Genomic DNA, 14,456 nt, shown 5'->3' with positions numbered 1-14,456 from the left:
CGTCCATCGACAATTTCCTGTATGCAGCCTCTTATCTTCTGGTATAATAAGGCATCCTTTATTACGAAAAAATCATTTATCTGGCAAAGGTCACAGTTAATTTTTTAAACGTGCAGTTAACGATAAGAGGCAGAATGCAACGGATGTGTTTATGTTATCCTAAAACTCATTCATTCTCGAAGAGAAGCACGAACTCAAATGTTATTGATGAGTGATTAGTGCGAATATGGTTGTTTCGGAAGTGATCATTGTAATAATTGGATTCTTATTGGGATTTGGGGCCAGCAATGTTACGATATCCAAGTGAGTTATCAATTCTGTTGATGTGTGTCCTACATTATAGTAGATATCTTTCATTGTTTATTTTTTCCAAAAATAAACTTGCGATATCATTCGAGAAAAAATGTCGCCTTACACCGTTAATGGCAGAAAATTTAAGGCATGGATCGATATTTCGAAATAATATTATATTGTCTGAAAATTGGTACATTTATCTGAAAATTGCAAGAAACTTGGATAAAACCAAATGATATTACAGAGTATTTCACGAGATAAAATAAAAACACCTTGCGTAATTAACAACAAAAGGGTTCTTTAATTTATAAGGAGGTAAGCGACGAGGACTTAGTTTGCACCCAAAAACGAGGGCATATGCAATGAAGTCTGAGGATAGTCAAGAAACTTGCAATAATTTTTCAATAAAATATCGGTTTGCCTTGGGTTACTAAAGTTTTCATTTTGTATTTGGGTTGGGACGGAAAACAATAAAATACTAGGGAATTTTTTTGGATATTCTTGATAACAAGATATTCCATACATTCTCCCCCTTTCTGCGACTGAAAAATCACACCAAACAATAATTTATTATTTTTTGATTATTTTTTTTGATTATTTTTGATTTCCCTAGCGATTTTGCTAATCGTTTCTTTTCTAAAGTCGTTTCCACTGGGTTTCTTTTTTTTTCGGACATTTTTACCTACAATAAATTCTTGGATTTCTTCGACGCCGATGAACAATGCATAAGTAATATATCTGATTCTCACATTCACAATCGATCACATACAATCGATGCAAGATTACCTATCCCACGATACAAAGGGCGGTAAGGCAAGCTTCGAAAACTAAATGGGATTAAAAATATATGTTCCTCTGAAAACATTTAGCTTTGGTGTTTTGACGATGCGTCCACTTTCTGTGACCACTTTCTGTCTTTGGTTCTCGACTTTCTTCATTTCTTCCTTCTGTTGGTCATCTTTTTCTTACTGTAGGTCATCTTTTTCTTACTGTAGGTCATCTTTTTCATTTCATTAAATTTTTTTTTCAATTGACTGTGTTCAACTTCCATGGAGTCCTTGGAAGTCATTTTCCGATTTTTGTCTTCTGCGTCCAAATCTCCAAGGGTTATAGTCTCTGAAATCAACGAAGGATAAATTTCTGGTGTAGCTCCACCTGGGCCACTTATACTATTGCGTCTTATCTGGAAATAATTTCCAAAAGTGAAAAATTATATCTTCTTCAACTTCCAGATTATTCCTTATACAGAAGAGTATGATTTTTTCGCGACAATTGTCTGAACTGAAAACCCATTCTCTGAGAGTTTCATCAATTCATCAATTCCTTGAATTCTTGAATAAATATATCTAATTCTTCTTGTTGAGTATTCACATTTGTGACACAACTGTCTACATAAAATGAATCTTTTATTGGTTTATCAGCTGTCTTCTGTAATTTTTCTGGCGTGTATGTTAAATGGAAACTTATAGTTGCGTCTTTTTATTTAACTTCAACTGGACCCCCAATACCAAAATATCCAAAACCCATAAACCCACCGAATTACAATTCGTGAAAGCAGAAAAAATGCTCTATTCGAATTATTGTCCGTCCGTTTCTATAGGAATTAATTTGTCATCTAAATTTTCGATATTTCCTGTGACCAGAATTCCAAAGAAATCAGCTTCCAACAATATTTCGATTTGGCTTCAAACTGATTTCAAAAATATATTTTTCTCTTTCAAATTTTGCCTATACGTTATATTCTGTTCTAGGATTAGCAAATCAATTTAGAAGTTTTGTTTTTATTTTATACTGAAATATAAACATTATTATTAATATCGTAATTTTGTCGAGCTATACGCATACTCCCAAAAACAGCCTGTATAATTGTTCATTCAGACTTCTTGACAAATTCTAAATGTTTGACACATTTTCACCATATACATATATATGACTTTTGTCGAGCATAATCTAATAATGCTCTCCCAATCCTTCTTTTACTAGCGTTAACAAGTCTAACTAAAATGGTTTGTAACTAAGTATCTATGAAGATTGGTTGTCAATACATCATCCATTCTGTTGTCGTCAATTTCTTCATCTGGTAAATTTGCGCATATGATAGGAAATTTTCTTTTTCAAATCAAACACTCAATCTTAGCTCCACAATTTCTACTAGTGTGATAATTTTCAAGCAAGAGAAGCAAGCCCTTTTAACAGCTACCTTTGATCCCCTTTTTATCAGGTGAAAGCCTGTGCCTTCAAACAATTTTGGCTGGGATGTGGTTGATCACAAAAAAAAAAAAAATATATATATATATATATATATATATATATATATATATATATATATATATATATATATCTATATCATATAGCTGGTTTCGAATGATAATTTTTTTCCACTGGCCGAATGAAGTGCAGATGCCGTATCCAATTTAAATTCTTCTTTGCTTCTGCTGTTTTCATTTGACATTATTTGTGCTTCGATTTTGTCCTTTTTCTGCGGTGAAGATCTTCCGAGATTGATTCTTTCTTCCGATTCCACTTCTCTTCTCATGAAATCTAACAACATTGATAAAATATTAGTATTTTTGATACTAACTATCTGCATTTTGACCTGAGCACCATACGTACTACTGTATCTTTTTCAAAATCTTAGTAGCTCATCTGGTAGAGTATAGACTTAATTGGAGGAAAAAACGTTGCCCCTTATTCACACTGGTTACTACCAGCGAGTCTAAGGCTCTCAGTTGAGTTTCTACTTTATCTTACAAGCTAATTATAGGTATACTTATCCTTGTTTTGGTTGCCTGCTGCAGAGCGAAATCAATGTCATTCCCGCACATAAACCTCAATTAGGAATTCATCCTTAGCGAAACGTAACTTCATCTGGTCAATGGCTTTCAAATAGTTTGATCCGGGGGTGGAATGTTCTCAATTAAATCAACGGCTACAGGACCTACCTTCTTCAGTAGCTTGAATTAAATATTGAACCTCGTCCTCCAATTCAATTTCGTCATCTTCTTGGATCTTTTTGAACTTACCCCAGAAACCTATCCAATTTCTCATGTCACCAATAACTTGAAGAAGGTTGGTTTTTCAGATCAACAAAATAGTCTAATAATAATTATAAGTATAAAAATAATCACACAAATAATTCCGAAAGCCATAAATCACAAGATCTTGATGGCCAATTCCCATTGCCGAAAAGTGAAATTACGCGTTCTGAGAAATTTTCTTACAATAAAGCTAAAACGGGTCGCGTTGTGTGACTTGTTGCACTATTTTGGTGAAAAAGAATCTCTTCCAATTTCATATAATTAATTTCTGGACAAAAAATCGGTAATCGCGATGAGAATTGACGGTTTGAGTGACACCTTCTACGTTTTCAGAAAAGTACAGGCCAATCATTCCACTGGACCAAATTGCACACCATATAGTGAATTTTGTGGCTACCATGGTCTCTAAGTTGTTACATGGGGATTTTCACTCCCCCATATGCGACAATTTTGTTTGTTCACGTAGCCACTGAGTGAAAATGTGCTTCGCCAGAAAAATCGATGCGGAAAATCGTCATCCAAAAGTTGATGTTAAGCATCCAACCGGAATATCTTTTATGCGTTCTATGATTGGCCTTATTCTTGTGCCAACTGAACTTTATAAGGATGGAGATAAATAATAAATAACAAGAATCTTAATTTGTTGATAGCGCTACCTACAGTTGACATAACGAAGCTTAACTAATATTCTCAAAATTGGCAAAACAAAAGCTAATCAGTTCATACACCTGGTTTTTAGACATCTTAGCCACGATGTCGGTTAAATGGGCAAACTGGAAGCATTTTTAGTGGCCTTCTCGATGCCAACAAAAAATTGACAGTCGCGTTGTCATAATATTTCATAAAATTATTTTTTTTTTCAATATACCTTATATTTTTTCATGCTTTTCGATTTGTTATAAGATTCTCAACAACAAAGTTCATATCACCTTTCTTCCTAAAGTGGAAAATGAGCGACTTATTTTGAAATATTTATTCCTTTCACTAGTACAAAAAATTTATTCGTTTCGGCGCTGGGATGTGAACTCCTGAAACCCGTGATCATCATATCGCACCTCTCAATTGACACCACTAAGCTATTTCGTATTAAAATACAAAACGATAATTTCCATCTTAAAGCCATTTGGCTAGCCGCATTCTTTTTGTGAATCAATAGTGTCGATAGAAGGGCCTAAATATGTTTTCAACAAGAAGGCGGTGTTTGTGAACATTTACTCGATATTTTATAGCGCTTTATCAAATCCGTTTGTTATAAATGTCTTATAACTGTCTTATTTTTACCTTTACGAAAAAAAGTCAAATGAGCTTTGTTGTTGAGAATGTTCATTACGAATCGAAATGCATGAAAAAATTAAGGGGGTTCCATTTAAAAAAAATATCATTTTATGAAATATTATGACAACCAGTTTGCCCATTTAACTGACATCGTAGCATCAATAATAACGGAGTTGGCAATGGTGCCGACTCAGTTTGGAACACTCTGTATATTACTCATATCATTATCAATTAAATTCCAGATTATGAAGTGGAAAGTCAAAAGAATACTAGGAAAAGTCAAAAACAATTTTAGAGAACTAGGTTCGAATCAATCATCAAATCTATATTGAATCCATAATATGTACACAGTATAGGAACTATATTTATACTATATAGTTCCTATACTGTGATATGTATCTTGCGTTATGGAATGAGCCATCAGTGTTGACTTTGTTTACGCGCAAGCTTATGATATTGCGCGATCGTACTTTTTCCATAATTCTCTCTTACACAAACAAATACAATTAAATAACTGCGTATGAAATATTCTTGAACGGAAGATTCCGATACATTAGATGCTGATATGGCCTTATTCTACCTTTCCAAAGAAATTCATTATCATTAACTCTTATTATTAAACTCTTATTATTATTAATTTCAGGGACGCTATGGAACTAAAGTATGGAGAACCCGGATTTTTATTCACCATGCCCCAGAGAATGATTTCTGGAAGAAAACAGTTGGTATGTCTCACAATTCATGGGGCTTCTCCTCCTTCAAGGATAAAAGTTGACATCAAGTACAAAGAAACACATTACTATACCGATAAGATAATAGAACTTGGTAAGTGTATTATTATTATATTCGTTATGGATTTCGGGAATGCCATGGATACCTATATGACCTATTGCGAGTTTTTTACCCCCTTACAATGAAAATGGGCCAATTAATTAATGATTTGAATTATTTATTATCAATTTGTTGTCTTTCAGTATTATATTTCTGCGTCCTCTACCGAAATTGCTAGTGATTGGTTGTTACATTATCAGGATCACAAATTCTCTTACATTTTCAGACGCTTTGCTTGCATTTTCGCCTTCATCGAAGAAAAACTTTAAAATATAGTGTATTTTCTCTTTGATAGAGTCCATCTTTGACGCGCGCTCAAACTAAACTGAGTAAACTAATCACAAAACTGTCAGAAACGTTCTTGTAGTACGAAATCTTTTTCTAACGCCATGCAGTGGAACCCGGTTGGACTTATTAATTTCTCATTTTCCTTCGTAACTCTTATTTGAGAACACCCAGTATAAGGTAAGAACAACGGAATTAGTAACAACAAAAATTATTTCGAGTAATTTGGTTCAAACTTCATTATCAAACTTCTTTTTCTAACATTACAGATATGAATAAAAGTTGTCGTCAAAATTTTTTTTTCGATTATCTATCCCCAAGAAAAAAAGATCTACGCCCTTGGTTCACAAGAGTCGAGAATTGAGAGAAATGTCAAATGTAAACGATGTATGCGCCATCTGAAACAGACCGCGATCTCTCGAAATCAAGTAGGTATAAATCTGAAAAATCTCCCGTTTTGTATGAAAGTTTTACAGGTATAAGTAGGTACACCAGGTTTTCTATGCATCTTACCTACAATGCTATGTTACACGGTCCATTGAGCGAAAATGTATTCCATCTCTTTTCTCTTTTTCCTTCCACCAACCTCCCCATATTACCCTTTCCTAAACACGTCAGGTTCCTGTGAATCACCCTGTACAATTAATGAATAAAATATTCCAGTTTTATACTAATTATTTTCAATTTTTGTAGAATATACATGCTTCAATCTGACATCACCAACACATAATAAAAATTCGCCGCAATATGTCAGTGTCAAAGTTCAAGTTCAGTTGGATGGCATTATTTATGGGTCGCACAATCAGGACCCTGTCCTGGTTTATCCTGATGAAAAGCATACGATCATCGGCCTCGATCGTACAATGTACAAGCCAGGGGATAAAATTAGACTGAGGATTCTGATTCTTGATGATGATTTACTTCCACCTGATCAGTACAAGGTAAATAAATCAAAAAAATTAAATTCGTTCACATATCAATCGATTTATAAGAAGAGGATATTATTATGATGTATCGCCATTCGCCACCAATGAAAGATAATCGGTAGCTAGCTGCTATGAACAGAAAAAAGTCATGAATGTTAGTAATTGTTAAATGGTTTTATTTGTTTCTCATTTGTAAACGTCAGTTTCCAAAAACACAATATTAATCAAGAAAGTTTATTTTATCAAGTCACTAACTTGTAAAACTGACAGTTAACTTGTAAAATTTTTACAAGTTAGTAGTATTATTTACATCAGAAAATTTTGTTTTATCGTCACATTTGTTGAAAATCATGGTACAATTATTATTTCCAGTAACACAGATTTTTGATGATGAAAGAGTTGATACGCCTTTTTTGGCGTATTACGATCATTTTTTCGTTTCAGAAACGCTATTACATTTTGAAATCTACAAATGACAACTAAACGTCATATTTTTCAATAAATTTTTTAAGGAAAACAAACCTGCGAACAGGGGCATTTTCTTTCATTTCCAAGCAGCTTTTCAGCATAGAACATAAAGTATTAGGGGGAATCTAGCTGATAGTTGATTCAAGTAGACCAACAAAACATCTTCAGTTACCCCAATTACACTATTTTTGTTTTGCCACTTTTTGAAGTCGTCGTATTCTCGCTCGTACCTTGAAGCTGATTTTGCAGGTAATAAACTTGAAGCTGCACTACTGGCTGCCTCAATAATTTCTTTTGGTACATTCATTCTCGCTTTCGCCAAAACAAATGTAAAGAAAAATAAACAGATATGTTCATGGTAACGCTTCCAAAGCTTACATAGACTTATATATAAATATATGTCTATGATAGCTTACGACATTTGAGACAAATTATTGAGATTTTTTTGGAATTTATCTAACCTTTTTACAAATGAGAAACAAATAAAATATAAAACAATACACGCAAGGTAACGGGTTTTACTGGCTCAAGGAGGTAACTGACTCGCCTGCGGCTCGTCAATTATATCCTCCATTCGCCAGTAAAAACCCTCTTACCTTGCTAGTAATGTTATATACTATTGGTGTATTCGAGCGAAATATGAGGCATATCTGGATGGAATATGTAAATACTTTATTTAAAATAAATAGTTTCTACCTTCTGATCTCCAGGGCTTTCTTCTTTGGAGTGAAATGGAATGAAAAAATCTCTGGCTAAAACTTCAGTTCCAAAGGTGAAATTATTTCTATCCTATGGTGACAATAAGTTTTTATTACTTAGAGTCCTAATTGCAGTCACATCCATCACTTTTTCCGAATTCTGCCAGGTGAATTTTGAATTTTTAGTGACCCATGAGTCTGTTGCACAATATGCTGGTATATCATGCTGATATACTTACCTGGTTTTGAAAATAAACGTGAATGAAACATTCATTTAGATTTTAGAATATCGATCAAATTGTTATTTCAATATAATGCTTGAACCTCGCCATTACGAGCGGAAAACAACATCATTTAAATGTTCTCCGCGTGATCTTTTACAGGACCAGATCCTTGTGAGGTATTTTCGGTGACTCGCCTGCAGATTTTGCCAATAACTTGACTGATGCTGGTTTGCAGATCGTCAATAGTCAGATGTTCATCAGAATAAACACGATTCTTCGCATAAACCAACAAAAAATCTAAAGACGATAAATCACAAGATCTTGGTGGCCAATTCACATCATCGAAACGAAAAACTACGCGTCCTGGAAATTTTTCTTGTAATGAAGCCAAAACTGATCATGTTTTTGTGGATTATTGTACCATCTTGCTGGATCCATATCTCTCCCAATCATTTGGTTTTAGCGATAATAATTGACGGTTTGAGTGACACCGTCTTTATTTCTAAAGAAATACGGGCCAATCCACCAGATCAAATTGCACACCTACAGCTATTTTTTGTGGATGTAATGGTCTCTCAGTAGTTATATGAGGATTTTCACCTCTTCTTATGCAACATTTCTGTTTGTTTACCAACGAATGTGTTTCGTCGCTGTAGAAAATTCTATGCTAAAAATCGTCATCGAAACATTGTTGTTCAAGCATACAATCGGCATATGTTCTACCATCGTATAAGGAAAGGATAGTAAGCCAACCGCCGTTTGACGGCAAGGAAATAGTCGCCAGGGGTCGCTACTGTAGTTGGATTTGGATTTGGAGAAGTAACTCGATAATAGATGGCACTGAATCATGAGCTATAGTTGGCGCAGAAATCATACGATAATTCATTCATTGGCGTCATAGACCTATAATAACATAACCTATAATAATAATGTTATTATAGGTCTATGAGTGTCGTGGTTGAAAAGGGGTCGCATGACATTGCCAACAATTTTTATGTTATTATTAAGTTATCACAAATACACGCCACTGGCGTAAATGCTTATTACAGAGCAGAAAAAATTTCAAAATATAGAAATATTCTGACCACTCTATTTCAAATATTTTAGTTCTTCAAAATAACACCCATTTTTTCAGAGGGCTCCACTTTGCGGACCAATTTTTGACAGTAAAATTCGAGTTAAACGTGAGTACAACTAGATGGCGCTCAACATCAACAAAATCGAAAAAAGCACTACACTGGCTTACTATCTTTTCCTTATACTATGGTTCTATAATATGTATTCCATGATAAGCTGGCTTTAGTATTTGTGTAAACTGAACCTTATAAGGGTGTAGATGCAAATCCATATGCAAAATACGACATAGCGTGCCATAAGGGAGGCCCAAATGTTGTGCGCGCCGATGAATGGATAAATTTGGATCTTTTTCAAAACTTTCACTCACAGCCGCAATATTTTCGTTAGATCGAGCATTTAGACTATGTATGAGCCGTAAGAAATCAGTGTCAGATCCAATCTCTTAGAATTTTTTCATTATTTCACCAATTATATCCTCAGATGTTCGATTATGTCGAATATAATCTGCCCGAAATGCTCTAAACGTACTTACTACAGAATCATTATTCTTGTAGTAACTTTTCACAATTTTCACACGTTCATCGTATCATATGACTTCTTTGTTGTAATAATCATTTTAAAGAATGGGACTTATACTAGGTATTTGACGCTAAATCTTAGAAATGATTCGAGGAAATCTTTTTTTTTTAATATTCAATAACAATTTTATATGTTCATCAAAAACTTCTTTAAGAAATAATTTTTAGAACATTTTCAGATTGATGAAGTGAGAATTAGAAACCCATTGGACATTTCTGTTGCTGTTTGGGAAAATATTTCGACTACAGCAGGCCTTGTACAATTGGAACACAACATTTATAAAGATGCTAAGCCGGTGAGCATTTAATTTTCTATTTGAAACTTGTGCAGCAGTTTTCATAGCACAATTGATTTCGAAAGTATGAATACCATCTATAATAATCACCTATTCAATTCCAATGAAAATAATGAATGAAATGTTCAACGATTGTACTTTTCTTCATACCTAACACGAATAGAAAAACAGATTCGAAATACAGGATGGCCACTTTTTTAATGGGATTGTTTTGGTAACTTTTAAACCATAAGAGTTAGAAGGTCGGTCAAATGGAGAAAAAGTTGCATTCATAGGAGCATTGTCAAGCAGTTCACACAAATCGAGATTATCAGGGCCGGTTATTGAGATATCATAGGAAAAGTAAATTCTGTCATTTTGATTTTTCTTTTTTTCCCACTTTATTTCGAATATTATCAAAAAATGTTACTGGAATTTTTTATTCGACAGTAAATTATCCTCAATTTGACGTAATCAGATTTCGTATCCAACGTTTCGTACTCTCTGGGCCATCCTCAACCTTTTTTTTTTCAATAAGGACCTGCATATTTTATGACACTTTTCGAAATAACTTTTAACGCTGAATTCAACGATATATCATACAATGTCATCCAAAATTGATTTTCAGGTGATTTTGACTGTTATCCAAATTTACTGGTGTGTATGTAAGAAAAAACAAATCTATCAACGATATCAATGTTCTGAACCAAATTCAATTGAACCCAGAAAAAAAAATCGAGAACTGTGGCCAGTCAATGGAATTTATCAAAAACTACTGTTAATAAAATAGTCAAGAGTCGCGAATACAGTGATTTTAAATTTGAATACCAAGCCTTGCAAAAATTATATCGTAATGATCTCAAAACAAAGTTCGATTCAGTAATTTGTTTCAACGGAACAAATGACAAATCCAACAATAGTGATTCCTCGCGAGAAGATTGAGAATGTATTGGAAGGTATTCAAGGAGACGAAACAAGCAAATGTATAAGAAGTATGGGTTTCAGAACCGTGAAGTGCATTTTACCAAATAGTGGACTTTTCGAACACTTACTTCATTAATTTTCATTTACTTTCGAATAATCATTTGATTTTTCTTTCATTAAATGATACTTTTATTATGAATTGAAATATGTAAATAATTATTACTGGTTTTTTGCTTTGATTCTGATATGTTCCATTTAGTTCAAGTTGGGTAAGTTGATTTTCTCATCGAAATATATGCATGTTGTTTATTAGAACTGAAGGTACCTAAATGTTATACAGATCCGACCCAAAGAAAATTGGATAAGGGTCAAAATCACCTGAAAATCAACTTTGAATGACATTGTATTATATATCGTTGAATTCAGCGTTAGAAGTTATTTCGAAAAGTGTCATAAAATATGCAGGTCCGTATTGAAAAGAATGAGGTTGAGGGTGGCCCAGAGAGTACGAAACGTTGGGTACGAAATCTGATTACGTCAAATTGAGGATAATTTACTGTCGAATAAAAAATTCCTTTAACATTTTTCGATAATATTTGAAATAAATTGGGAAAAAAAGAAAAATCAAAATGACAAAATTTACTTTTCTTATGATATCTCAATAACCGGCCCTGATAATCTAGATTTGTTTGAACTGCTTGAAAATGCTTCTATGCATGCAACTTTCTCTCCATTTGACCGACCTTCTAACTCTTATGGTTTAAAAGTTCTTCTTCTTCTTCCACATATCATAGGCCTTAGGCCTGTGTTTTCCAACTCTCAGCTCTCTTGAGATATTGATGACCACGAATCCATCCATCTCTTTGGGGGTCTTCCTAAGGGGCGTCGTGTCCGTGGTATACCGTGGTTTAAAAGTTACCAATACAATCCCATTAAAAAAGTGGTCACCCTGTATATGATACGGTTTCTTCTTTACGGCCATCCAAATTTCTCCTTCGGTCCTTCGGTTAATCGGTTCTATAACATAATTGAAAAAAAAAACAACTTGTTGGGCTATAGCCTTTGAGAAACACTCCTTGCTACAAACTTGTGTACTGTGTATTCGGATTTGCAGATAAATAACATCTACTTATAAATTCTCATAAAAAACATAAAACAATTATATGTCATGGATAACGTACTTATAGGTTCCAAAGTGTTCACATAGTGACTTTTAAATTCCCATAAATGGTCAATAATTTTTCATGAGATTTCATATAATATTTTTGGCAGGGTATGAAACCCGAAATTTTGAAATTGGACTGCCGAAACAATCCAGGTGGTAATATAAATTTATCACAAAAAAAATCACTGTAATTTCAATGAATCTCCTAAAGTAGAAAAAAAGGACAATCGTGAAAAATTGCAACAATTTCGGGTTACATTTTTTTTCGCTGTACTAAGACATGTAAAAAAATTGGGTTCGATTCATGGGAAATTTTTTTCCCAGAAATTCTAAGAGAACTGAGTTCATTCAGAACATGAAATTCAATTCGGCAACTGGGAAAAAACTTCGGACGTTGCAGGTTTTCTCAAAATAAATGAAAAATATTTATATATATGGTGCCCCTTCAAAAATTGAGTCGAAATACTCAATATCTTCGAATATTTATACAGGGTGTTTCCTAAACATGCGGCAAAAATTCAGGGGGTTGTTCCTTGGACTATTCTAAGAATATTTTGTCCTTTGATGATTTTTGAAAAACCTATTTGTTTCGAAGATATAGGGGAAACAAAATTTCAGATAATAACATTTTATTATGAAAAATTACATGAAAATTCAACTCAACCTACAAAAACTGTTGAAAATGACCACCTCTAGCCAGCATACAAGCATCCAATCTTCTCCTCATTGACTGCCGAACCCTTTCAAAAACACCAGGATCATTTCTTATTAAGTTACACCCAGCAATGATCCGATTTCGCAAGTCTTCCACATTTTCTACTGGAGTGGTATAAACTAATGATTTTAGATGGCCCCATAGGAAATAATCTAAGGGACTTAAGTCCGGGGAACGAGCAGGCCATAAATGAGGTCCACCTCTTCCAATCCAGCGATCTCCGTATGTTAATTTAAACAAATATTTAAACTATTATTAATTTTAAAAATATGAAAAATGTTGTTCGCCCTGTATCTTCGAAACAAAGAGGTTTTTCAAAAATCATCCAAGGACAAAACATGCTTAAAATAGTCCAAGGAACAACCCCCTGAATTTTTGCCGCATGTTTAGGAAACACCCTGTATTTGAAAAACCGATAACGGAATACTTCTCGACAAATCTGTGGCTTAAAAACTGCGTTGAAAAATATAGGGTGTCCCATTTAAGAAACACAAAGTTTGCTCTATATCTCTAAAACGGTAATTAATTTCTATGATCTGTTATGGGTATCATATAGACCATAAAAATTAATGAAAAAAACATTTTAGAATTTTTGAAATATCTCGAACAGAAACCAAGATAAGAAATCAAAGAGATATTTTTCAGAAACGCCCTGTAACTCGAGATCGAATCAATATATCTATGGTCTGCTTTCTGATATCTTATTATTACGGAAAAAAGCTCGGGGGTTCTTGAAGATTTTATCTCTAAATCTTATAGTTTTCGAGATGCTTTCATTGAGCATCGAATTTGGGTCATCCTATACAGGCTGGGCAAATTTCGATGTTTCGGCACAACAACTTTTAAACCAGAGGATATATATAGACAAAAAAAGGGTTTTTGACCATTTTCCATTATTTATATATAACAAACTATACGATGTTATATATTTTTGATATCAGGAAAAATTGAGCTTTCAAAGAATGACACAGAAATCTAGTGTTCCCATTTGAAAAAACATAACTTTGGGCTATAGCTTCGTTTAATTTACAACTATGTTAAAAAGACGAGCACGCCAATGGATTCTATGTCAAAAAGTGCCTGTATAATGTTTTTTTCTGATCGAACCAATATTGAGCTATATCGCCTTAGTTACCATGTGTCATAACACACTCATATTTCCCAAGGGAAATATGAAACTATTTCTTTATTTAGTAACAAAATGGAAACTGCAATTGTTGAAATTTCCACTAAAAGTATTTCCACCAGATACAAAGGAAGAAGAAATATCTTGTTCATAATTATTCGACGACGAGACTACAGTTTTCTTGAGAACATTCCTTGCAGCAGCAGTCTCGGACGATTCTCCCAAAACGGTCTTCAAAGATTGTGATGCTGCAGATGGCTCACCCTCCACACCTGCTATCATCTTCGCTACCTTATTTTTGTGCAGCATACTGTCCGCCAGATAGCCTTCTGCAACAGACGAACTTTTCCAACCACCATGTCTCTTGAGTGTTGTCATTGAGGCTCCCGCATCGGCAACCAATGTCGCGGATGTTCGTCTTCCACAATGACCTGTATAGGTTTTCGGATTATCTAAACCCAACCATTCAGCAACCTTACTCGGAATTTTTCCGAAGGTATTTTTGCCGACAGGCTGAAGAGTACACTTCTTATTCCTATAAGCTACGAAGAACCTAA

At 33.9% G+C, this 14,456-nt stretch overlaps 1 protein-coding gene across 2 annotated transcripts in view; it reads left to right on the top strand.

The window, feature by feature from the left end:
• Positions 1-5: 5 nt before the first annotated feature.
• Positions 6-14,456, top strand: part of LOC123679245 (pregnancy zone protein-like) — a 44,127-nt gene continuing 29,676 nt past the window's right edge. Inside the window, exons 1-4 of one of the 2 annotated variants that reach the window (XM_045616741.1) lie at positions 6-303; positions 5,251-5,432; positions 6,417-6,664; positions 9,874-9,990. In XM_045616741.1, the coding sequence (XP_045472697.1) occupies positions 227-303; positions 5,251-5,432; positions 6,417-6,664; positions 9,874-9,990 (624 nt within the window). In that variant the 5' untranslated portion in view covers positions 6-226. The remainder of the gene's footprint in view (positions 304-5,250; positions 5,433-6,416; positions 6,665-9,873; positions 9,991-14,456) is intronic. The other variant, XM_045616732.1, reaches the window with a different exon arrangement.

Source organism: Harmonia axyridis, chromosome 1 (genome assembly GCF_914767665.1).
Source record: "Harmonia axyridis chromosome 1, icHarAxyr1.1, whole genome shotgun sequence".
Classification (NCBI taxonomy): domain Eukaryota; kingdom Metazoa; phylum Arthropoda; class Insecta; order Coleoptera; family Coccinellidae; genus Harmonia; species Harmonia axyridis.
Note: the sequence above shows the minus strand (reverse complement) of the source record. Positions and strands in the feature narration are given on the sequence as shown.